This window comes from Balaenoptera ricei, chromosome 8 (assembly GCF_028023285.1).
Source record: "Balaenoptera ricei isolate mBalRic1 chromosome 8, mBalRic1.hap2, whole genome shotgun sequence".
NCBI classification, from domain to species: Eukaryota; Metazoa; Chordata; class Mammalia; order Artiodactyla; family Balaenopteridae; genus Balaenoptera; species Balaenoptera ricei.
In genome coordinates, this window is record NC_082646.1 from 56442097 (window position 1) to 56468904 (window position 26808).

The window sequence follows — 26808 nt, forward strand, 5'->3', positions numbered from 1 at the left end:
TGCAGTGAGAGGGGCGACTCTTAAGTGCCCCAGCTCCACAGACCAGGGGATCTTGTCCTCATCGTCCTTCTGCCATTCCTATCTGTGCCACCCATATGAGGACTTAATCTTCTTCGGATGAGTTTCTGAACCTGTAAAACAGGAGTAAACAAAAGGCTAGCTGAAATGATGAAGTCATTCAGCATGCTTCAGCCCAGCATGAGAGAAGATTGTCCATCTTGCAGACCTCGTGCTCTCCCCACCCTCCGATCTCCTCCCATTGGTAACCAAACCCAACCAAGAGCCAGAGCCCAAGCGGACCCATTGGTCCAGACCATATGGATCAGCCTCCCTGGGCACAGAGCAGGGTCGAGAAGATTGGGGTGGATCTGGAGGGCAAATGGATAGCATCAGTATCCCCACTCTTCTTAGTTCTTGTCCTAGCAGTGTTCAGGGCCCAAGACAAGGATTGAGACCCATACCACACTCAGGCGTGTCTCCCTCACCTGTACACCTACTCAGCCAGCAGGCCCCGACTGCTTGTATTTAAAAGCAGATTTATTGAGATATAATTTTCATACGGAAGTTTAACACTTTTTAGTTGTACCATTCTATGAATTCTGACAAACAGAATTGTGTGACCATCACTACCATCAAAACACAGAACACTTCTATCACCCCAAAAGTTCCGTTTTTGGTTTTTTTTTAATTATTTAATTATTTAATTATTTATTTATTTATGGCTGTGTTGGGTCTTCATTTCTGTGCGAGGGCTTTCTCTAGTTGGGGCAAGCGGAGGCCACTCTTCATCGCGGTGCGAGGGCCTCTCACTGTCGCGACCTCTCTTGTTGCAGAGCACAGGCTCCAGACGCGCAGGCTCAGTAGTTGTGGCTCACGGGCCTAGTTGCTCCGTGGCATGTGGGATCTTCCCAGACCAGGGCTCGAACCCGTGTCCCCTGCATTGGCAGGCAGCTTCTCAACCACTGCGCCACCAGGGAAGTCCCCCGTTTTTTTTTAATCAGTCCTGTCTTCCTCATCCTCAGCCTCAGGCCACCACTCATCCATTCCACATATCGGTAGTTTTTGGTACCGTTTCTGAGATGTGTAGTAAAGAAGTGATTTATTTACTGGATTCAAAATCAGGTGTTACCTACAATAACCTTCAAACTTTAAGGCATCAAAGTGTTTTTGAGAAAATGTAAAGATATGGTTTAGAATTTAAGATATGAGGGCAAACAACTGAAACATTCTAGGGTTCTCTGTGTGTTACACTTGACCTCCTTGGAGGATCACAGCCAAAACCCTCCATGTAGTCAGCATGTGTATGTTCTTCTGCCTTTTTCGTGGACCATCTTTTCGTACACATATTTTTAAGTATTGACACAAAATTATCATTCTTGTCAAGTTTAATACCTCTATCATATTTGTGCCATTACTATATCATTGTATTCCTTTGTTTCCAACTGTTTGCTATTATATATAGGACTTCTGTAACCAGAATGAAAGAAAACCTCTTCTGTTTTCTTCTTTCACTTACTTTGGGGAGGGTGTGTCCCCCTGAGCAGGATTTTTTTTGGGGGGGTGGTCACAAGATATGGACAGTTTAAAGCTCTTGTGACTCACTGCTTGCTAGGGGCTCCTCAGAAGGAAAGGGCTGAATCCCTGGGTTCCCAGCTACGTGTCCAGTTTCCCCACAGTGCTGTTAGCGTGCAGCTTTGTGTCTGATCTTGGTGGGTCAGCTGGTTTAATGAGTGGGGGCCAGGGGAGGTTACAAGTGGCCCCGAGACCCAGAGAGGTAAAGGGATCTTCATTCCTGGAGGGAACCACATGCCTCCTCCCAGTCAGTTCCCTCTCGAGAGCCTAGCTAACACGTGCCTTCCTCAGCGAAGCTCCTCTGACCCCCTCGCCGTAAGCCAGGAACCCAGTCATATGCTCTTCTAGTGCTCAGGGGTCTCAGGATCATTGCAGCTGCGGACTATGTCTTGGATTCACTCAGCTCTGTCTCCACTGTCAGACTGTAAGCTCCATGGGGGTGGAAGCAATTTCTGTCTTGCCCAGTGCTATAGCCACAGCTTCTCGTACCAGGGTGTGGCAGGATGTAGCCTGCGTTCAGCCGCAGTTTGTTGAAGGAGAGAAAGGAGGGATGTCAGGACCAGAAGCTAACTGATATTGCAAGGCATGGAGCAGGGGGAAAGAAAATGGTAAGCAGAGAAGCTTAGGTTCTTACAGGGAACAGAGGCGAAAAGTCTAGGGGCAGGGAGATCATGTGAGAGTGAAAATGGTTACTGGAAACTAAGGGGAGAGAATACCAGAGGTGGCTTCCAAAATGTAGTCAGTGTAGGGCACAGACCTTGTCTGTTGCTTACACCTGTGAGACTTGAAGCGAGAACCTTGCCCTCTCTGAGCCTCGGTTTCCTCTTCTGTGAAAGCAGGTAATAGGCTGCTCTGGGGATGCAATGACAATCGGGCACCTAGTTCTTTCTAATAAGAGCCATTAGTGAATGACATCTGTCTTCCCCTCCCCCTAGCAAACAAGTTGTGTTGAATTTGAGGGCCAAGCCGTCCCGAGTTTGGAAATGCCTCAAAAAAGAAAGGACCCGAGTTTATTAGTATATTCATTTTTTTTTTTTTTAAAGGAAGAGATCTTTTGGACACTTCTTTTTTTCTTTATATCTTTATTTATTTATGGCTCTGTTGGGTCTTCGTTTCTGTGCAAGGGCTTTCTCTAGTTGCGGCAAGCAGGGGCCACTCTTCATCGCAGTACGCGGGCCTCTCACTGTCACAGCCTCTCTTGTTACGGAGCACAGGCTCCAGACGTGCAGGCTCAGTAGTTGTGGCTCACGGGCCCAGCTGCTCTGCGGCATGTGGGATCTTCCCAGACCAGGGCTCGAACCCTTGTCCCCTGCATCGTCAGGCAGACTCTCAACCACTGCGCCACCAGGGAAGCCCCCTAGTATATTCATTTTTTATAACAATGGCGGCAGCTCCAGAGGCAACACACTGTCCCAGGACTCGGGGGGCCTTGTCCTGTGGGTAGTTTCAAGACCCCCAAAGAGGCAGCATAGCTGTGGTTGGTCAGGGAGTAGCCCCAGCTATGTGGCCGGGGTGCTCCTTCCCCAGCTGCACCCCGGGAGTGTGGAAAAGGAATCGATTTTACAGATTTTTAGCATCCTTGGCAAGAACATGTCCCCAAGTCCTTGTTTTTATTCCGAACTAATTACTGTGAAATAACATAATTTAAGTGCACTTAGATGCAGAGAGAAAGTGAGAGTGGTCTCCCTGATGGCTGTTTTCTCACTGTCGTAAATACCTAGCTTGCGGAGAGGAGGTCCGTACAGTCAGGGCTGTGCTTGTGCTGCAGGCTAGGGACAGAGGTGAGGAAGCCCAGCCAAGCGGCTCTTCATTTCAGGGGGAAAAAAAAAGGGAGGGGCGGGAAAGGGGAGAGGAAGTGAGATGGCAGTAAAAAAACACAGTATTTTTTTCCTTCTATCAGTAAAACAACAAAACCACAACTAAAAGCCTTCATCCTCCTAAAGACAGCAGTACAGTCTAATAGCAAAAGCACAGACTTCACCCTCCAGCCGTGCTCACACAGGTTTTTCCATCTCTCTGCGTCTTGGTTTCCTCATGGATGATTTTGTCCATTAATATCCAAGAGGTGTTTCAGTGACAGAACATCTGCAAAGGGTCCAGTTCGGTGACTGGTCCATGGTGGGTGCTGAGGAAATACAGATCTCACCCTTCCGGGCAGCTGGATCACCCATGAGATTTGAAACCAAGATTCAGCAGCCAAGGGCCGTCTGCAGATGCAGGGATTTCAGGTAATCTGGGATGAAGTAGAGGGAGCTTCCCCAAGCTCAGGTTTGAGACACTGGGGAGCGTTCACTGAGCCTGTCTGCTGGGTTGTGTCCCGGGCTACAGGGACAGACAAAGCCAGGTAAGCTAGCATCACTGCTTTGAGTCCTCCATGGTTTCATAGACAGCCAGATGTGTAAGGAGCCCAAGGCAATAGTAGACAGATGATAAAAGCATGTTACTGGAGTTTGAACTTTACCCCTGTGGGAGCCTGAAGGAGAGAGCAATTCATTCTAACCAGGAAGATCAGGTAAATTCCCCCAAGGCATTGAGCCTTGTAAATCAAGTAAGATATTAAAAGAGAAGCTAGGAATGGTTTTCTGGAAGATGGAACAGTCTAAACAAAGGCAAAGGATAATAGATAGAAATGTTGGCAGTTTTTTTGGCACGTGTGTCAGAAGACTGTGCATTAAAATATCCATTTGTGCATCGGACCTGTTGTGGGCCTCAGTCTCTCTTTTACTGAAGGCTCTTGAATGTAGAACTACAGAAACCACAGGCACTGCAGGAGGACGCTGGCTGCCTTCCCCCTTAGAACAGAGGCTCCACTGGGCAGATGCATAATAAATCCCTTGCCTTCATGTGAGGCCTGTCAGACCCATCAGTCCTCTCCAGCAGTCTCTGCACTGTGTAGGATTATTAGCTGCAAGCCCCAGATGTGGAAACTGGGCCTGCTGCAGTTAAATTACTTGTTTACCTGGAACGACTGGTAAGTAATAGAGCTGGGCCTAGAAACCAGATTTTCTGATTCCAAGTCCTATGTTCCTTATGTAGACCACGCCAGCTCTCAGAGCCCTCCTCTGATGTCTTTCTCTGCCGCTGTGCTCCATACCCAAGGCTCAGAGCAAACAAGGGGGTGCTTTGCCATCCTGTCTGGGGCTTTCTTCTGCCCCTGCTCCCAGCTTCCCTCCCACAACCTACCCTGATCTAACAGAGGTGGCAGCTCACATGTGTTGAGAGCTAACCATGTTCCAGGCATGTTCTGAGTGTTGTATATATTTCTCATTTAATCTTCTTAACAATCCTACCTATCCAACAAATATTTGTCAAGTACCAGCCATGTGCTAGGTACCATTCTATTTTTATTTCCATTTCATAGATGAGAAACTGAGACCTGAGGAAATTAAGTCAGTTGTTCAAGGCCACGTCACTAGTGAGTGTGAGAGCCAGGATTTGCCCCCAGAGCCTGCCCTCTTCCCACTGTGCTCTACGATTCCCATAGCTGGAGTGGGGCTGGAGCGGGGCTGGAGCGGGGCTGGAGCGGGGCTAGAGCAGGGCTAGAGTGGGGCTAGAGTGGGGCTGGGACAGTTCACCTGATCTGAACTGCTGAGAGGATGCACAGAGCTCCTTACTAAAGAGAGAAACTACCTTATTTTCTTAAGGAAGAAAAATTAGCATTCACCTGCCCTGGGCCAGGCACTGTGCCAGGACTGCTACGTACCTATGTGGCATTGAGTGGAGATGTGGTCTGCACCCAGAGTGTTTCAGGATTGGAGAGCAAAGGAGGCCCAGATGTCATCAGGGGACCTCGATACACATCGCTTATTGAGCACTAGCCCTTCGTGTTATCTGATTCACCTGTTCTCCAGGCTTCATGTGCTGTGGCATTAGATTGTCACCAGTGTAACATTTCATTTTGGAGGGAGCCTTTCCTGCTGGTGTGTGGCAAACAGCTAGATTTATTGCGCCTTTGAGCCTGAAGTTAGGATTTTGTTCACAGCCTCCAGTGGGGGAAGAGAAAAAATGCCAGTATCATTAATTGAGCTGTGGCCTGCATTTCATCACATTGTCCTAAATTTTACCACTCAGGCCATCTGTAGAATTCTACAGCAGGACAGACTCATTGGACTCCTATGTGTGTCTCAGTGTATGAGTCTCTGTGTGTGAGTACACACATGACACCACCCAGTACGCAGGCAAAAAAAAGGTATTTGAGAGGAGATGGAGTTGGGAGTAACGAAGATTAAATGAGAATTTTAGGAGAGGTAGCATTTTTCTTTACCTGAAAACTGGAAACTCTTCTTTTGCTTGTTTATGCCTCCTCACCTTTCTGTAGAGCATTAAGTCCATTAAATTGTACTGTGATTACCCCTAATGGTATCGGTCTGGGGCTGTGTAGGAAGTTTCACATGTAAATCTTTGCATTAGTCTGTGTATTAAACTTTGGGTGTTCTTTCTTTCATTGATTAACTTTTTTTTTTTTTTAATTTTATTTATTATTTATTTATTTATTTATTTATTTATGGCTGTGTTGGGTCTTCGTTTCTGTGCCAGGGCTTTCTCTAGTTGCAGCAAGTGGGGGCCACTCTTCATTGTGGTGCGTGGGCCTCTCACCATCGCGGCCTCTCTTGTTGCGGAGCACAGGCTCCAGACGCACAGGCTCAGTAGTTGTGGCTCACGGGCCTAGTTGCTCTGCGACATGTGGGATCTTCCCAGACCAGGGCTCGAACCCGTGTCCCCTGCATTGACAGGCAGATTCTCAGCCACTGCACCACCAGGGAAGCCCCTGATTAACTTTTAAGCAACATAATAATGTTGTCTTATATTTTCAATACACTTCAAAAGGACTTTCCTTAAATTTAATCCTTATAAGAACCTGGGAGATGGTTTTGTATTCTTTCTCTTTCTACAGATGAAAAAACTGAGGGTCAGAGTGGTTAGGTGACTTATTTGCAGATGCATAGCTGGTAAGGGCCAGAGCTGGGGGGCCAGAGCTGGGAGTCCAGCTGTCTCTGCAGATCTGCTCCGCTGGGTACATAGGTGGACAACAGAGCCAGCAAGGGACGGTTGGGAAGCATCTGGATGTGGACTGTCAGGGCAGTGTGCATGGGACAGGTGCTGAAGTAATGGTCAGGAGCCGGGGCTGGGGAGGGGAGAGCAGACGGCATTTCTGGCTTGGGGCAATGGTGGAAATCCTCACAGAAGAGTTAAGGTTTGAAGTAGGCCTTGAAGGATGGGAGAATGATTTTAAAAATAGGAAAGGCAGTGGCCGTTCCACGTAGAGACATTACATCAACGAAGCCTGGAGGCTGTGTGTTCAAGGGACAGGAGAAACCCACACAGACAGAGATTCCTGGGCAGGGAGAAGCAAGGAGGAACGTCAGGTACTGTGCTCAACGAGTGTTTCAAATGCTCAAGTTTCTATCCTCAGGAAAATATCACCAACAAACTTTGAGCAATAAGACAGGGCCATATAATTAAGAGATTTCCTTTTTTATTCTCCATTTCTGTCATTTCCACAGTTTTACATCTAATCAGAAAGGCAGCGTGTATAGGGGTTAGGGACAGATTCTGTGCAATCTGGATTTGGCTCAGATCTGAAGTGACCCTCTGCCTCTTATTAAATGTGTGATTTGGGCAAGTTGTTGAACCTCTTGGAGCCTTAGTTTCCTCACCTTGCAAATGAGGATAATAATAGTACCTACCTCCTAGGGCTTTGCAAGGATTAAGTGATAGTGTGTTTATCAAGCACTAAGCACAGTGCTTGGTACTATTTTTTTTTTAATTTATTTATTTATTTATTTATTTATTTATTTATTGGTTGTGTTGGGTCTTCGTTTCTGTGCCAGGGCTTTCTCTAGTTGCGGTGAGTGGGGGCCACTCTTCATCGCGGTGCGCGGGCCTCTCACTATCGCGGCCTCTCTTGTTGTGGAGCACAGGCTCCAGACGCGCAGTCTCAGTAGTTGTGGCTCACGGGCCCAGTTGCTCCGCGGCATGTGGGATCTTCCCAGACCAGGGCTCGAACCCGTGTCCCCTTCATTGGCAGGCAGATTCTCAACCACTGCGCCACCAGGGAAGCCCCAGTGCTTGGTACTATTAATAACAGTGGCTGTTATCACCACCACATTCATCATCATCCCCATCCCCTTCCCCATCACCATCACCATCACCATCACCATCATCATCATCATCATGGTGCCTGGAACTCTGTGCTGCTTTAAACTTCCTAATCTAAGGACTGAGCCAAACCAGGGGTCCCTGCATATCAGAGGACTCGTGTGTATTGCGTGCCTGGCTCTGTGCACAGACAGGGCAGAGAGGCAAGAAAACGTAGTATGATCCCAAAGAGCTAGAAAACGCTCCAGTGGGCAGGAGGCTGGGAAGCTGTGGAGACTAAAGGAGGGACATCACACACTCTGTTCTGTGAGAGTTTAAAATGCTCTTTCAAAATGCTTCTCATTATAAAGAAATATCATCGCTAGTTACAAATCTGGGTGGCAGACTCTGTCTTAAGCTGTCCACCCTCATTCTTCCCGCTGAAGTGACTGTTCCAGAGGGAAAAGGCCTATCCTAATAATATACACACAAATTAAAACTCCATTTAGAGGTACAGTGGGGACCACCTCCTAATTGACTTTGATCATTGAAAAAGAAAAAAACAACCCAGTTACGTGGTTGATATGCCAAAGGAAATCAGGCAATGGGAGGGTGCCTCACAGAGCCTTGCAACAGGACGTTTTCTAGTAGCTATGGAAATGGAACCTAGCAACAGGCACTTTCTCCTTCTGGAGCTCCCAAGCATGAACCAAACCCGTGTTTCCTTCAGCCCCATTTGATGGTTGGTACAGGAAGGACGGGACAGGGCCTCACACATGAGAGGCTGGTCCTTGGCTAAGTTGAGACACCTTTTTATAGAAATGCTTTAGATAGCCTTGTGAATAGTCTTGGCACTTGGATGCAAGCACCACAAAGAAAGGAAACCCAGCAGAGCTCTAGGCCAGCGTTCCGCCCCCTCTCGGGAAATGACAGGCAACTTTCCCAGCTTTCCCCCGCTGACATGTTTCTGCCGGGGCAGGGCTGGCTGCGCACCCCAGCAGAGCAGTTGAACAGGCTGGCGACCCTGGGGTGATTTTGCTCCCTGGATCCTTAACGAGGCTTTGAATATGAAGGGCAGGTGGTGGGTCTTCCACTGCATGGAGTCACTTCCTTGACTGCTCTGTCAGCAGTGATTTGATCAGAAGCTGCATGTTGTTCTGATCAGCATGGCATGGAAGCCTGCCCTGGCCTCTGACAGCAGTCTGCGAAGAGTTCAAGGTGTGGAGTGACCCGGACCTGGGTTTGGATCTTGGTGCTGCCATGATGAATGGTGCAATGATGGACTGTTCTGGGGCCTTGGTTTTCTAAAGATCCAAAATCAGGTTAATAATATCTACTTTGTCACTATGTTTTGAGGTCCTAATCCATAAAATGGAGATACTCTCTTCCTTAAAAAGCTGTGAGATTAAATGACATAATGGATGTTCATCCTCCAGCACCGTGTCGTGCACATGGTACAATTTTTAATAAGTGGGAAGTGTTACTGTTTTGATAATCATCCTAATTATGTCTGTCTCCTTCCTTTGCTCTTTTTCTTCTTCTCTCCTGTGGGCCAGGTGCTGGGGGATGGAGATGAGAGAAAGGATCCCTGCCCTAAGGGAGGGCCTGCTGGCGGCCTGATATCACCTGCCCCGTGGGCTCATTCCCTTTACTTTAGGCTCAAGAAGATGACTCCTTTAGTCTGGGAGTGCAGTGCCTGACGGAAGAACAAGCCATGAAGGGGCCTTTCCTGCTCTTACAGGATTTTCTGCTGCGACTTAGTGACGGGGTCATTTAGCAGAAAGAACTCAGAACTAAATCCGGGTGACTTGGGCTCAGCGCAGTTCCAGGCTCTGCCCCAAGTGCCCCCGTCAAGCCTGAGTCTCATCTGCCCGGTGAGTCGGGGGCAGGTTCAGTCATAGCGACATCCCCCCAGCACCAGAGCAAAAACTCAGACTTCTCAACTTCCTCAAGAAATCTCCGTACGTCACTTTCTCAGTGAAAACTTTAATATACACTGCAAATGATGATGATGATACCAATGTAGAAGGCTACCCTCTGGTAGTAAATTTGAGTAAATACCAAGCAGCATAATAAGCTCATAAAATATATTCTTTCCTTTCACCTTCACAGCCATTCTTTGGAGCTAGGTATTATTGTCACCATTTTATAGATGAGGAAGCTGGGAGTCAAAAGATTTAAATAACAGGAACAAAGTCACATAACTATAAACGTGAAAACCAGAACAGGAATGCGGGGCTGTCTGGCTGCAACGGCCGTGCTCGTAACCACTATACTTCGTGCCTCCCATTTTCCTGTGTCTGGCACCAGCACTATGTTGGGAGTAGGGCAGGGAGAGGTCACATTACTGGGCTGAGGTCAGTCCAAGGTGGCCAACCCCTAAGCTAGTCATGCACAGAAGAAGGCTTAGTGGAGCCCGTCAGGTGAAAGGGGCCCAGAAAAGAGAGTTTTCTTATTCCATTACTGCAGTAATAGCCGTTCGCTCCATTCTGCACAAATTAGATTCCAGCCCTGGTCCCCCTACAACTTGCCGTGTCACCGGTTTTCAGTGCCCTCCACTTACATTGACCTTTCTCCTCCACATTGACGGCGGGCGTGCCTGTGTCTCCCCTTCTCTCATGCCCATCCCCACACCCCACCTTGTTTTCCAGAACTATTGAGCACGTGCCAGTGAATCCTTGCTGAAAGGCCTCCTTTCCCCACAGCATTGCATGGTGCAGAAAAATGATTAACTGTGCCAGAGTCCACTCTCCAGAAAACAATTAATTTGGGGGTGAGAGACAGTAACCCTGATTGTTGCAGTCAGGTTTATCCAGAGATAGGAAGAAAGGCAATATATTTACTTGATTTAAAATTAGCCCCACGTAGTCAACAGTGGGATCCTGTCAGGCTGCTTTATAGCGATTCCGCTTTTAAAAACTGTTTTATCCACGGGACAGATATCTCTAGTTCCTGTGCCCAAAGTCTGTCAGCTGATGGGAGCAGGGTAGCGAGAGAGGCCTCAGCTCAAAGAAATTTGCGGTTGGCATGGGAGGGAAATTAGGGGCAATATGTGGAGAGAAGGAAAGGTGATCGAACAGAGCTGGCTTAAATAAATCTTTCAGAGGATCTGGGAATTAGGAAAATCAGCAGAGCAAAATGACAAGGATGATGACAGCTACCATTTATTTTGTTCCTACTATGTGCCAGGCAGTTATAAGCACATAACATGCATTATTTCATTTAATCCTTTGAGGTAAATATTACTATCTATTTTATAGATGAAGAAACTGAGACTCAGAGAGGCTAAGTCATTTACCCAAAGCCAGGAACCTGTAAATGTTGTGCCTCTGAATGCTCCAGATAGACCCAAACTTGAGGACTGACTCTACCAAAGTCACTTACTTGCATTTACATGGTTTTGCTTTTGGGGGTCAACCCTGTCTACCGCGGTCAGGATGTAAACAGGTGGGAACCTCATGCTTTATCCCTAAGATGAAGGTCCTTTAACAGACTATCTCAAAAGAGAAAACCTGGCTATACTCTCAGCAGAGGGCTTGCCTTAAAATTATCTTAATTTTAGTTTAATTTCAGGCATTGTAACTCATCAACAGTCTAGAGGTGAGCCTGGACTTTGGGACCAGTCAGACCTGGGTTCAAAAGTGACTTCATCACTTCCCATCTGGGAAGTATCTTGGGAAGTATTTTTGGGCAGGTCATGCAGCCTCTCTGAACCTCCACTATCTTCGTCTGTAAAATGGGAATACTAATGATTTTCTCAAGGTTTATGTAAGGTCTGAATGAAATAATGTATGTAATTCCCCTTGCCTAAGTGTCTGACACGTGGCATATGCGCAAAATCAGGATCTCCCCACTCGGCTCTGTTGTCCTTCTTTACCTCTTGCTCCTAAGACTAAGTTGTAGAACTTCCTTTTTAATGTAAACAGCATGGAAGTGAGTTTGGAAACTAGTGAAGAAAATTAGTCAGTCATCCTACCACTATAATTCAAAGCTTGATGTCATTTTTACATACCTCTTTCTAGATTTTTTTTCATATGTATACCTGGTATTCCATCCAGTACTTGTATCATAGTTTAGCTAAGTTGTTCTCCTATTTTAAGACATCTAGGGGCTTCCCTGGTGGCGCAGTGGTTGGGAGTCTGCCTGCCAATGCGGGGGACGCGGGTTCGAGCCCTGGACTGGGAGGATCCCGCATGCCGCGGAGCGGCTGGGCCCGTGGGCCACACCTGCTGGGTCTGTGCGTCTGGAGCCCGTGCTCCGCATCGGGAGAGGCCGCGGCGGTGGGAGGCCTGCGCGCCGCGGTGGGGAGTGGCCCCCGCTTGCCGCAACTGGAGAGGGCCCTCACACAGAGGCGAAGACCCAACACAGCCAAAAATAAATTAAAAAAAAAAAAAAAAAAAAAACTTTAGAAAAAAAGACATCTAGGTTGCTTCTGATTTTTTTTTACTAGTACACTGCAGTGTACATCTCTGTGTATTTGGCTTCTAGGTTTGAAACTTTTGAATGTTGTGGCTTTGTTGCAAAACCAGGAGAAGAACTTGGGGAATGAAGCTCTGTCGTTTTGCTGTTGTTATTGTTTTGCCTTTTTGTTTTTTGCTTTCTACATTAGAGGACCATAAGTCAAAGAACTCCAGTGAGTTATATTTTACAGAAATGATGCTAGTTAAGAACAAACAAACAAACAACTGAGCATTAATAATGTAAAACAGAAAAGTAGGTAGCCACGCAGCTGGGTTGGTTCCCGCTGCCTTTTGAAACCAAGAATGCTGCTTGAATCAACAGTTTCTTGAAGTTATAACCATCTCTAGTCACTACCTAGAGCTGCTAATTTACAGATGCAACTGGGTTCGTGCATTCGATTTTTGGAAGGGAAGCATGCATGTGACAGTGGAAACTCTCCTATACTTACTTAGATGACTTCTGCATAATGACTTTGTTAATTGCCTCCTGCTGGCTGGGTGCTGGGGGGAGCCTTCAACGTCTGAACATCTACTGAGCATTTTTCTTAAAAATGTCAAGATGGAGCTTGCACTTTCCCAGCCCTCTCTCATGTCTCGCTGGGCAGGAAAAGGCGACTGGAAAATGTCAGCCCTGGGATCAGATTGACCAGATCTGAGGGAGTAAGCAACTCCCCCCACCCTAGCTCTTGGCTTTTAGAAGTCATTAACCTTTCAACGTGGGTGATCCTGTGAACTCGCTACCTTTCCACAGCCTTCTTCTCAACTCTTTAGCATCTTTTCACCTTTTCACTGAATTACAAACTAGTTTAAAGGGGACGCCGGTATCAAGTTTCTTATTTAGGTCACTTTCAATGTACTTGGGAGAGTTTTGCACAAACAGTTATAAATACATACTGTGGGGTGTAATTTAGATAATCCTGTGATGTACATTGGTGCTTAACTATTAATTCCTCTGGAAGGAGGGATTACGATAATTATAATTTATATTGTTTCAGTGGTCTGGTCTTAAAGCAGGCTGGAGAGGAACATTTATATTATTTAGCTTTTTTGGATCCATGACTGTTATTTCCAAGTCATCTGGATAGCATGCACCTACTGCTATCTACAGCTTTAAATGAGGGTTGCTGTGGGGTAAGAACTATTTATTATCACCACTGGGACCCCCAAACATTAAATTCAGCCTTTATTTGCTGGTGGCTTTATATTGCCCATATTTTACCTCCTATTTAAAGGAAAATATGTAAAAGAGGAAGCTTGGCTGGGGAACACAGGCTCCTGAGTTTGAAACTTGCCTCAAACTTATACCAGCTCTATGGTGTTAGGTAACTTACTGTGAGTAAATCAGAATATATCCCCATAGCTCAATTTCCATTCGGTTCCATTGTACCTATTCTCCAATAATGTTTTTTCAACCTATCTTTACATGTGGATTAAATCGAATAATATAAATTAAGAATTTGGCATGTAGTATGCACTCAGATTATACCAGGTTTTGAGTTACTGTTGTTACTTTGAAGATTATCAAGGACAAAGACGAGTGGTTGCCTGAGCTGGTGTATTCTTTGGACAGCCTCTGACCAAGTATGCCTTGTGTCCTTTGGGAAGAGGAGAACAGAGCAGACTATTTCCCTTCCTTCTCTTTCTGTCGCTCATAACCCAGAACTATGAAATTGACCACCCACCAAACAATACAGTAAAAGAATTGAGGGGGCCCTAGCCTGACTTATATTTAAGACTGGATCACAGATTAAAGGTCCCTTTTATTCTGGCTTTAAGACAACATTACTGGTGGAACTTCACATCTCTGACTCCGTATCATCCTGCTCCTCTGTCTAAATCTTACTGTTGCAGGAAGGGGGACCCCTTCCAGGGCCCGAGAGTGGGCCCTTGTCTAATACTCGGAAATGAATTGTCCAAGGAGACACATGTGCTGACAAAGCAAGAGACTTTATTGAGAAGGGGCGCCCGGGCGGAGAGCAGGAGGGTAAGGGAACCCAGGAGGACTGCTCTGCCACGTGGCTTGCAGTCTTGGGTTTTATGGTGATGGGATTAGCTTCCAGGTTGTCTCTAGCCAATCACTGTGACTCACGGTCCTTCCTGGTGGCGTGCGTATCACTCAGCCAAGATGGATTCCAGTGAGAAGGATTCTGGGAGGTTGGCAGGACATATGAACTGGCATCCCCTCTCTCCTTTTGACCTTTCCCGAATTCTTCCGGTTGGTGGTGGCTTGTTAGTTTCGCATTCCTTACGAGGACCTCCTGTTGCAAGATACCTCATGCACATGGTAACTGTGGTGCCTGGCCAGGGTGGGTGGTTTCAGCCAGTGGTTCTCCTACCTTCCAGTCGGCCATTTGTCAGCCCAATGTTGATGGCCCTGTACTCACTTCCCTACCCACCAGCCTCCAGAATTATTTCTGGAGGACTGAATCTCCTGAGAGTCCAAGTGAGAGCTGGATCCAGAACTTGGCTTTCCCAGGTGGTTTCTAAGAGCACATCTACCACAGGTCGCAGAGAGACCCACCAGCGTCACAGCTGTGTGGGCCTCTGTTTGTGATCGCAGAGGGGCAAGGCCAAGAGGAAGGGGTGCCAGCATGCACCTCTGGGCTTCTGGCCGACGGCCTCCCCCATCCAGCTGTGGACTGCCCTGCCCTAATTAACGTCCCTGGACGCCAGATCCTGTAATCATTTTCACCTGGAACACTCTTTCCACTGGCTTTTCTTTCCCCTCCACATATTTTTTACCGTAAGAACTTGCTTTTGCATCTTTTTTAAAGTAAGAGAAAGGTTTGACAAAAATGTTTCTCTTCACAAAGCTGTGAGAGTTCTATTCATTCTGGGATTAGTTAATTCTCATGACCTTTTAACAAGACAGCTCTTTTGCGCGCTTAGATGAGATAATTGATTCTAACGGGGAAAGAAGTGCTGCTCGTTTAACTGCATATATCTGAGTTGTCCGCAATTCAAACAATTTCTCCATTACCTTTGGAGTTGCCAATAAATAGATTAAAACAGTAAGAAGGTAAGCAGAAACGTGAGCTAATTCAGCCTTGGAAGTAGCAGCGTATTCACTTCTAACAGGCAAATTAATGTTATTATTATTGACAGCTACACAGAGGCAGTCAAGAGTAGTATAAAGCACCTCATTTAATGTCTGGTACCTGAAAAGTGCTGTATAAATGTTAGCTGCTATTTTATCAGTATTATCAAAGGTATGAATATAATGGTTATAGAATATAGTAATCACACAGATGTACAGTTTACAAAGTGCTTTGCCATATATTATCACATATGATACAATAATTCTTTGAAATATTTTTATCCCCATTTCTCAGATGAGAATACTGTAGCTAGGAAGTGGCAGTTAGGATTCAAAACCAGTTTTCTTGCCCTTGATCCAGCACACTTCCCACTGCATCACAGTAACCGAAGAGAAAGCAAAGGGTCTGATTGATTGCATTTCTTTTACCAGCGTACGCTCTCCTGATTAAGCCAAACTTGTGTGTATTCCTCGGTGGCTTGTGTTTGGATCAGGAGTCATAAGGACATGCTGTGCTCCGGTCCCCTGTACACACTTTTTTTGCGTCTTGAAGGCAGTCACACAGTCCCTCAAGACCACCAGTGACCCTTCCACAAACTGCGGCCAAATAACACAACTTTCCGTCTACCTCACGGAATCCTATACTGCTGCCTAAAAAGACATGTAAAAGCCTCGGAGGTTGCTTGATGTGTAAAAGGGGATGTCTTTATAATTCCCACCCACCTTGCTAGAAAAAGCTAGCGAGCAGCAGCATGGTGAAGTGGGGAGAGTCTTCCAGCCAGAAAGATGGATGGTGTGTGATTTCAGGATTCCAGCAGTTTGGGATTCTAGTCTAGACTCTGCCACTTGTTAGCCATTTAACCTTCCCAGTGTTAATTGATGTCTTTGTGTCTTAGTTTCTTCATCGGCAAAATTGCATTATCACCTTTTAGGATTGTTGCAAGAATCAAAGAAACTTTGAAACGTATTTACTGCTCTTAGCACAATGCCTGGCCCATGGAAAGCACTCAAGAAATCACAGTTTTATGATTATCATAATTTTAATTAACCTTCTCAGTTACTTAAATGTCCACATCTATAAATTGGGTCTGGCAAGGTTGCATGAGGATTAGAGGTAATGTATACAAATTACCCAGGGCACTGCCAGGCAAGCGGTTGGTCCTCGGTAAACGTAATTACGATGGGCCTCCATATCTCTGTCGATCCTTCCCTGTGTCCCTGTCACCCTCCTAGCGGGTCAGCCACTGCCTCCTCTGGGCCTTCTAGTCCTTCGGAATATACTTTGTTACTTGTCTGTCTCCCCTGCTCGACTACGAGCTCATGGAAGCAGGGAGCGTCTGATTCAGTTCTGGCTCTCAGTGTCAGCCACGGGTCCTGGCATAGAGCGGGCTTTTAGAAAGTGTTCATCAGCTGAACGAAGGAGTGGTGCTACACAGAGGATGTTGTGGGAGTTGGGGACTGGAGTATGCGATTCTGTATGTGGGGAGTCAGGGAAGGCGTCCCAGAGGAGGTAAGTATGGACCATTGATGAGGCTCAAGTCTTGAATCACCAGCGGGACTTAAGCCGACGCTTTGTACTAGATTGCAAACCTTTCTGGAAAACACGCTTCCTAGCCTTCGCAAGCATTGTGTATTTAAAGGACAACCTCCGTTCTCTGGTGTTTTATGGTCTCTTCTCGATTGTTGCAGAAGACTATTCAGCAGTTGCTACCTTGCAAAAATAGTTTTAAAACAGAAATGCATGCACATGAATCAAAATCACAGCATTGCACAAAAATCACAAAAATGCACAGAATCAAAATGTGCAACAGACACACAGTGAAACGCAAATCCCATCTCTTCCTTCACAGGATGCACCCACTGTTATCAGTGTTTTTCTTATCCTTCCAGAAATATTCTATACATATGCAGAAATGTTTTTACCTAAATGTAGTATATCAAACATACTGTTCTGAATGTTACAATTTTCCTTCCAGAAAAATATATACAAAGAGCTTCCTCACTCTTTTTTATGGTTGCATAGTATATTGTATAAATAAAATTTATCTAGCCCCTTATTGGTGGACTGGTTTCCAATATTTTGCTATTACAAACAGTACTGTAGTGAATAACCTTGTATGTACATCATTTTGTATGTATATGAACATATCTGGAGGAGAATTGGAACCTCTAAGTTCCAGAGTAAAGGGCATGGGTATTTTTAATTTGGTAGCTTTTGTCAAATTGCCCTCCGTAGGGTTTGTACCAGCTTATGCTCGCACCAAACCAGCTAAGTGTGAGAGTGCTTATTTCCTGTTCTCTTCCAATACTGTGTATTTTCAGCCTTTTTAAAATCTTTGCCAAACCGTATGTGAAAAACAGTATTGCAGAGTTTAACTTACATTTCTCCTACTATGGGTGATGTCTAGAGTCTTTTCACGTGACCAAGAGCCAATTGCATTTCTTATTCTGTAAACTATCTGTTCATATCCTATGCCTATTTTCCTACTGACTTGCTGGACTTTGCTTATTATTTGAGTTCTTTTTATATTAAGGAAATTAACCCTTGGTGATACAAATTGCAGGTTTTTCCTCTAGATTGTTATTTATCTTTTGAATCAAAAGGCCAAGACCACTACTTACAATACCCAGGACTTGGAAGCAACCTAACTGTCCATTGACAGATGAATGGATAAAGAAGATGTGGCACATATAAACAGTGGAATATTACTCAGCCATAAAAAGAGACGAAATTGAGTTATTTGTAGTGAGGTGGATGGACCTAGAGTCTGTCATACATAGTGAAGTAAGTCAGAAAGAGGAAAACAAATACCGTATGCTAACACATATATATGGTATCTAAAAAAAAAAAATGGTTCTGATGAACCTAGGGGCAGGACAGGAATAAAGACGCAGATGTAGAGAATGAACTTGAGGACATGGGGAGGGGGGAGGGTAAGCTGGGACAAAGTGAGACAGTTGCATGGACATATATACACTACCAAATGTAAAATAGATAGCTAGTGGGAAGCAGCTGTATAGCACAAGGAGATCAGCTCTGTGCTTTGTGACCACCTAGATGGGTGGGATAGGAGGGTGGGAGGGAGACGCAAGAAGGAGGGGATATGGGGATATATGTATATGTATAGCTGATTCACTTTGTTATACAGCAGAAACTAACACAACACTGTAAAGCAATTATACTCCAATAAAGATGTTAAAAAAAAAAAAAAAAAAAAAGCCAAGACCTCCTGAAACTCCCTCATCCCTGCCCCTCTCCCCCCTCCCCTAGACTGTGAGCCCTCGAGGGCAGGGTCTGTGCCTGGATCATCTCTGTGCCCCAGTCCCCTGTGTAGCGCTCAGCACTGCCAGAGCTCTCTTCAGGGGCTCTTTGTTGAACTGAACTGAACTGATTTCCTGTGTTCCCCACCCCCACTTGCCCTCCCCTCTGGCTTGGGAGTTCCATTTCCACCTCCAGCAGAAAAAGATGACTTTTCTCATTGCTCACCACAGCCATGCACCTGTTTGGCCTAAACTGGCACCTGCAGCCGATGGAGGGGCAGATGTATGAGATCACGGAGGACACAGCCAGCAGTTGGCCTGTGCCAACGGACGTCTCCCTGTATCCCTCAGGGGGCACTGGGTTAGAGATCCCTGACAGGAAAGGCAAAGGAGCCACGGAAGGTAGGGTTGCTGTGTTGTTCGTGTCGTGAGTCCTCTGTGTCTGCCTTTGAACCGAGGAGACCGCCATTCTGCGCGCCACGTGCCTGACTCACAGCTCCATGCTCTGGTGCTTCCTCCATCCCTCTGCACTCCACGCCAGCTGCCAGGCCACCTGTGTCTTCATCGCGGTTCCTTGTCACTGTGAGCTCATAGCGGGGCTTGGGCAGGGCTCATGGTGCTCAGGCGACATCCCATCCCATGCCCTGAGGGGAGTATCATGGGCTTTCACGCTGCTGGGCGGCTGTCTTGGACTATGTGGGATCATGATGAGGCAACCTCATGGGATGAATGGGTGTCTCCTGGAGTGGGGTGTGGCAAGGTGGGTAGAGGGTGTGTTGTAAGCGAAGTACCCTTGGACCTTGTGGTTTCATGGAAACACCACTTCAGCTGTTCTAGCATTTTCAACCATGTGACCTTGAGCAAGTCACTTAATTTTCCTGAGCCCTAGTTTCCTCATCTGCAATACCAATAATCATTAGTGTTTGTACAGTATTTGTTCAAAGCTTTTTGTCAAGAGCACTTCACATTTAATCCTCACAGAGATCCTGTGAGGTAAGTATAATTACGTATACCCATTTTAGATGCCAAAACTAAGGATCACTTTGATTAAGTTACTTGGCCAGAGTCACATAGCCAGTAAATAATGGAAGTTGGGACATGAGCCCAGGTCTGTGTGACTGCAGGGCTCTTGCAGTCTCCATAAGTTGACCTACCTGACTCACCTCATGGTTATAAGACCCTGAAGGAGATGTGGATAAGAAATTCCATTGTACAGGGAGACACAGATGTTTCTCTTTCAATGATGGAAGTGGTGGTGACATTTGGAGTTTGGCATTCTTGAATGGGACATCCATAGACCAATGTTCTGAATTTCTTAGGGCTCTTTCTAACATGCCATCAACACAAATTCTTTCACTATCAACCAAGAAGTGGCAGACCCACAAAAATTGGTACCGGGAAGGATGTCTGAGCTCATGGGCCAGGCTGGCTGTCATTCTAGGCAGTGCGACATCCCTTCTCCTGTGGCCTGCTTTCTCTCTCTGGTGTTACCTCAGTCAGCAAAGTGGTCACAGCGGCCTCCAATCTTCACTGCTTACATCTTCTTTCCTCTTAGCTCAGTTAACTTTGGGTCATGGCTTCTGAGCTTCCCTGTCCTGTCAAGAGTTTGCCTTCTAGGAATCAGTTTGGTTAACAGGGTAGCATATGCTTGGCCAGAGTAACTATTCATGGTCTCTGAATGGTCCTGAAGGCCAAAATCCACTCTTGACCTATGGTCATCTTTAAGGGAACTGAGGGCATTTCCAAAGAGCCTAATCAGAACCTCTGCCTACTCTTTTGCGGGGGGCAAAGCCAGTCTTCTCCTTTACAAAGATTCTAAGACTTAAAACATTGAATAACTTACACTTTCTTTGCACCTTAATAGAATATGGAGGGAGCATGGATGAAGCCATGGGAAGAGCTCTGGGTTAGGAGTCAAGAACCCTGAGTTCAAGTCCAGCTGCTGCCACTTGTGATGCCCTTAAGCAAATCCCTTGAAAGACTTTCTGGGCTTCATTTTCCTCCTCTTTAAAAGGAGGTTATTGAGCTATATTATCTGTAACGTCCATTCTAATTCACAAGTTCTACATGTGAAATTAGTAACAGAATCATCATATGATTAACCAGATTGTTCTTTAGAATTTTTTTTCAGGTTGGCCCTGTCCATGGTCCTTCCTGTTGGCTTGTGATTCCCATGTCAGCTTATAGTGTCAGATGTCATAGGTGAATACCATAAACGACAACTGTCTTTAGAATCAACAAACACAGATTTAAGATATGTTTAAACCTCAAAGATCTCATTTAGAAAAATGTATTTTCTCTATCAGACTTTCTTTCAACAGGAGTTGGATCTATCGAAAGTCTCCCACTCTAATGAAATTAGTTTGTGGGTTGTTTAGGTTTTGTTTTCTTTTTCCCAAGGAGCAGGAGGTGCAGATAAGAGACAAAATAAAATTGCACCAGCTTATTGGTTTACTTTCGCTGGAGTATTTTTGCTTAAAGGGATTATCTGTCATTACTAATGCAAATGGAAAGCCTGTTTACAAACCCCTAAAATGCAGTGCAATGCTGGAAGGTGGTCAGCATCGAAAGCAATTGCTGTGACAAAAAATACATCGGTCTGGAGAGACAGAGGACACATCTTCCTCTAGTTTATGTGAGACCACATGGTTCTTAATTTCTTTTGCCTTGGTCAAACCAGTGTGTACTCAGTTTACGTTTTTAATTGTGATGTTAAAAATCTAGTTCCTTAGACGTGTCTCAAGGGGGAAAGTCCTTAACACTGATGTGAGTGCATATTTCCTGTCCCTTCTGAGGGTATCAGAGAGCTGATTCCAGAGTTAAGATTAGAGCCAGAGCCCTGTTCTGCAATGGCAAGGGAAGCAGTGTGGTGGGTGGAAAGAGGATAATAGGGCTTGGAGCCAGGCAGTCCAGGATTTGAGTCCTGGCCCTGCCAGTTATTGGCTCTGTTAACTCAGGCCCGTTACGCCATCTCCTGTGGCCTTAGTTTCCTCATCTGTGTAACAAGGATTGCCAACACCTATCTTTTCAAAGCCTGGTTATGAGGAAGCACTCAACAAATGTTAGTTCCTTTCTTGTCCACCCAAATCCCAAGCCATTCATTCCATGTCAGTTATTAGAATCTCAGAAATCCAGACTAATTAATATTTTCCCCTCAAAGATTCCCACAAAGTCTGGGGCATCTGTGAATATTTTTAAAGGGTATATATTTTTTAATTATACCAGTGAACTATATGATGAACCCAGTATTTTAAAGGTTCATTGTGTCTCTGAGAATAACATCAAACTGCAGTTTATACTATATTTTCAAAAGTGGCTATAACCATTTCAGGGTTGTCGTGGGATGGAAACCAAATACAGCAGCTTTTCGAAGTAAAACCATAAGAACTTATGTTATGCATTAATGGAGAAAGGGAAAAAAGCATTGAATAAACAAGCATTTCTGATGGTTTAATTGGTGGGCCAGGGATAGTATTTTCTTCTTTCTGCAGTGAAATCAAAATTGCCCATCAGTTTGAACCATGCAAATTGCTGCACACAGGCTCAGCTGGGCTGTCCAAAATGGAACAGCTTATTTTGATAACGAAATAAATTTCAAACAGTTGCTAAGGAAACTAAAGAAATCTTTGTGCAAGTTATTGCATTGAAAAGAACCAAAAAGGTGGAGGGGGGGGGGTGGAGAGTGTTGGTTGATTAGGAACTTAGAACCTGTCTGGATAAATCTCAGTTCAGGAAAATAAAGACTGAACTTGGGAAGTGCATGGAATTTCAGTTCTTCCAAATCTCCCTTACTTGAGCTATCCAATCATTTCAGTAATTTGTTGAGAAAATTCTTTTATAGACATGATTGCATATTTCCACAGCATAGCTATAGGAAACCTGAATCTGTATATCTTTATAAAGAAAAGGACCGTTACCGGTAGAATCTGCCCTGTGAAACCTAATCGTGCTGTTGGAGCTCCCTAATTCTGAGTTAAGCTCTTTGTACTTTGTTAAGCCTCTCGGGCACGCACTGATTGTATAGTGTCCTTCTTATGAATGTCTTGAGATACTGACTGTCTCCCTTTAACTTTGGGGCCTGTGTGTGGGATCCTAGTTCATAAAAATTGTCAATTTTTTGTATCCCAGGATGGCAGGAAGTTCTCCAACGGGCCTTGGATCTTCCTGGTCTAGCCTTGGTATTAAGCCCGCTAGGACTGTGAATTAAATTGGACCCTCGCTCTTAGAGAGGGTCAATGCACTCTGCCACCATTGAGAATATCTTTGAAGAGTTTTAATTAATAATTTATCAATTTGATGTTCTAAGAAGCCATATTCTAATAAATAAAGGGGCGGCCCAGATGACTCCATCTCAAGGGTTTCTTAAGCGTTCTGAGCATCCGTGTATACATTTTAATAGTGTGAGGATTAACAGAACCGATACATATAAAGATGCCCCGTATGTAGTTGGAACTTAATAAATGATAGGTTATACTACTATTAGTACTGCTACCTCTATTACTATTACTACTAATAATGTTTATTATTATTATTGTTTTCCAGAATGTAGGTAGGTATAAAAAGAGTTATATGCACAGGACTTTTCCCCTCCAACTGCCTCTACCCTCTACCCCCTGTCACTACTCCACCACCTACACCGTGGGTATTGCCATGTAGTGGGATATTTTCTATCCTAGTGCTCACATCTTGGTGCTCAAAATTAAGAACAAAGGATCTTAGGTTATAAGATCTGGAGAGAGAAAGGCAGTAAGGGTTTTTAAAAGACAGGAAAGGATGAGGGTGGTCTCACTCTGAACAGCCCTTAGCCCAGCAAATCTCGTGCCTCTTTCCCACCAGACAGAGGTACTCGGCGGGTATAGGTCTTCCCTCCCAGAAGCTTCCATCTCATCCTTAGGGTTAGTCCCTGTGGGGACCACTAGGGACCAGAGGGGAAGAATGATAAAGGTTAAATTCCAAGATGGGGATGCTCTTTCCCTCTCAAACTTTTCCTTTACACTGGGCCGTGACCCCTTCCCCAAGGATCTGGACAAGGTGACTTCTGTTACAAAGGTCACTTTTGAACCTAAGCTCCAGAGCGGCCGTCACAGACTCAGCCAAGAAAGTTCAAGGTCCTGGTTGGGAGTGTGCTGTAGACCAGAATTCACTATTTTTATATCATTGTATACACACCAAATATGATTTTTTTCTCCCATTTTGGCCAGCTTTGGTGAAATACTGGAGTGCTAGAAAAGAATATTCCTTTTTGCCACTCCTCTGGGGTAAGAGCCAACTTACTTATGCCTCTGGGGCCTGCAGACCTCTGGAGAGTCTCTGGACTTGACCTCTGACCTGTGAGGCTAAAGAACTTAGCCGATTCGATAGCTGTCTCCTAAAAACATGCTCATTGGAGGGGAAATGAACTGTGCAGGGTTCTCCAACGGCATGCCAAAAAGTGGGAGAAGTTTTCATTATTCATTCTCAGACACAGGAATTATTTGAATGCAGACAATTCCCAAATCCCATCAGCTCTGACTCCTACCTACTCACAAAGGAAATGAGTCCTTGGAATTAGGAGTCTAGGGCTTATTTCTGTGCAGTTTCTAGCAGTAAAAAGCTCAGAACTCATCCTGCTTTTGTTTCATACTCCCTCCTAGTTCTGCCTCCCTAACAGAATTATAAGCTGAAGGCTATATACTATCTTCTACCTGGACTATAAAAGGATTATGGTACTGGGAGGAACCCAAAAACCAGATAAGGAAGAATGTGAAAGTAATTCTCTTCCATCTTAATGCTTTGTGAATTTGGCTTCTGTCTTTGAACCACAGTGCCATGGTTTGTGTGTGTCTACATTTTCAAGGTAAAAGTCTGGGGCATATTCCTTCCATAAAGGAATTAAATGTAAGCTCTTTCCCATGCTAATGACAGAATACTAGTGATACTTTTATTGAGAGCATGCATTTTAACTTTTTTGTTGGCATATTTTTAATTAAAATAACGTTTAACGGTTTAAAGCTAAAAACCTGATGTTTCTGCCTAGGAGTTTATAAGGAATGATAACATATGGAGAAGTTTAACATTTAAATTGAATTTTATTATTTAAAACAGTAAAATATTTTATGACTACAACAGTGCCCTGCCAAGCTCCATTTCAGCATCAAATGTGCTTTGTAAGGAATCTTACAAAGCTAGGGAAAAAAAGACACTTTAATTTCTTATTCCCCAAGTGCTTTTCATAAAAAGTTCCCACAAATGTGTTTTCTTTATAAATGGATTCTCGGTCTCTAAAGTGTCTCTTCCAACATCTATAACACCACCACAAACCTTGGAACTAGGATACCCAGAGGTCCTTCTAATGACAAATAAAATGTGGTCTGTTGACTTGATTTTGGCTTGTTAATGTCCTAAGGGTGGTCTTCTAATGTCCCTGTCCTCTCCTCCTGCCCCCGCCCAACTCTTCAGAGGGCTGATGTCTGGCAGGAAGTTAAGGTTTATATTTTTCACATGTGAGTGTGTTTAATTACTAAATAGAGGAAGTCTGATAAGCAGCCTTCCTTCCTGGCACTTGGGGTGCGCCCAGAAAGCTGTCACTCTCCTGATTGGTGACAGAATTGGGCAAGAGACCTTATTCTTGACCACTCCCCCCCACTCCAATAACATGCAGGGTTGGGGGCCTGGGTTGAATTTCCAAGTATGTCATAAGGTTTGTGCCTGAACTTGAAAAATCCCCTCATCTTTACCCACTTTAGCACAGTGATATTCATAGCCCTCCATTCAAGACAAAGAAGCGTTTTTCAGGGATGGTTTCTCTCTTCAGACGTACCCTTTTCCTCATCTTCCCCAACCCTACCCCTCCTCCCAACACAAACTCATCCACATGTCTGAGCCTCAGAATTTGTCTCCCAATTACACATAAACTAGTGAACTTGTAAAATTTACCTGACTCTACTCAGGTCATGCTTCCCACTGCTGGGGGAACCATTCTGAGTTGGAAAGGTAATAACAACACCTCATTCCCTCTATCTTTTCTTTTTTAGCATACATACTTTTACACACACACACATACACACAGAGTTATTCTCATGTGACTGCAAGTGATTATTTTTAGGATCAAAATATATCTTAACAAGCTGTAGAATTATGCAGTAAACAGATGGCCCTTGGGGAGGACCCGTTCTGCTTTGGAAGAATGCATATTTTTAGCAGAACAATTTGGGCATCATTGGAAAAAAAAGTTCTGGGCATTCTTACTCCTCAACGGAGGAGTCTGGGGCAGGGAGTGGGCTGGCAGCAAAATGTTGTAGAGAGGAGTGGGAGGCATCGGAGAGCCCTGCTTGCTCAGGTGCTCTGGTCCCTGGTTTCACGTGTGGCTAACAGTGATGTTTTTGTCTTCCCTTCCCTGTGTCTTGGTAGGAAAGCCCAGTAGTTTCTTTCCAGAGGACAGTTTTATAGACTCTGGAGAAATCGACGTGGGGAGACGGGCTTCCCAGAAGATTCCTCCTGGCACTTTCTGGAGATCTCAGGTGTTCATAGACCATCCTATGCATCTGAAATTCAATGTGTCTCTGGGAAAGGCGGCTCTGGTCGGCATTTATGGCAGAAAAGGCCTTCCTCCTTCACACACACAGGTAACCAGAACCCCACGGACCCTGCTCAAGAAGCCTAAGTCAAGAAGCCTAATGCTTAAGCCTGGATCTCTGAGCTTGAAGGAAATTTCATGTATTTTATAGCCCATTCATCCATTTGCCCTCTCTCAGACCCTACCTTTCGGATGAGTAGGGTTGTATCCTTGGAGCTTGTTAAGAGGAAGGCTTTCTAGGAAGTCTCTCAATAGCCTTTTTTACTAGTACCCAGTCTCGAAGTTAAATTATCCAGGAAGTGTAATCTAGAGAAAAAAGCATGCACTTTGGAGTCAAAGAGACCTGGGTTTGAATCCTCCTGTTATCAGCTATGTGACCTTGAGCCTGTAACATCCTTTCAGAGCAAGTTTCCTAATCTAGCCAATGGTGATAACAATACCCACTTTACAGGGCTGTTGTGAAGAGTGGAGAACCACATCTAGAAGGCAGCTAGTGCAGGACCTGGCTCAGAGTAAAGCATCCCTTCTCTCCTCAGGGCTTCACATTTACCCAGACACATGCACACTAGAAACACTTAAACTCAGCCAGCGTTAGCAGGTGTAAGCTTTTATATACAGAATGGGTAAACAACAAGGTCCTGCTGTATAGCACAGAGAAATGTAGTCAATATCCTGTGATAAACCCTAATGGAAAAGAATACTTAAAAAAAGAATGTATATATATGTATAACTCAATCACTTTGCCATATAGCAGTAATTAACACAACATTGTAAATCAACTATACTTCAATTAAAAAAAAAAAAAAAAAAAAAAACTCGGCCAGGATGATTGACACATTACCAGT

General features: G+C 44.9%; 1 protein-coding gene across 4 annotated transcripts in view; it reads left to right on the plus strand.

Annotated features, from left to right (window-relative positions):
- TENM4 (teneurin transmembrane protein 4) overlaps positions 1-26808 on the plus strand; it is a 744874-nt gene that overhangs the window by 526695 nt on the left and 191371 nt on the right. For all 4 annotated transcript variants that reach the window (XM_059930706.1, XM_059930709.1, XM_059930707.1 and 1 more), the window contains 2 exons: positions 18640-18810; positions 25798-26012. In XM_059930706.1, coding sequence (XP_059786689.1) covers positions 18640-18810; positions 25798-26012 — 386 coding nt within the window. The remainder of the gene's footprint in view (positions 1-18639; positions 18811-25797; positions 26013-26808) is intronic.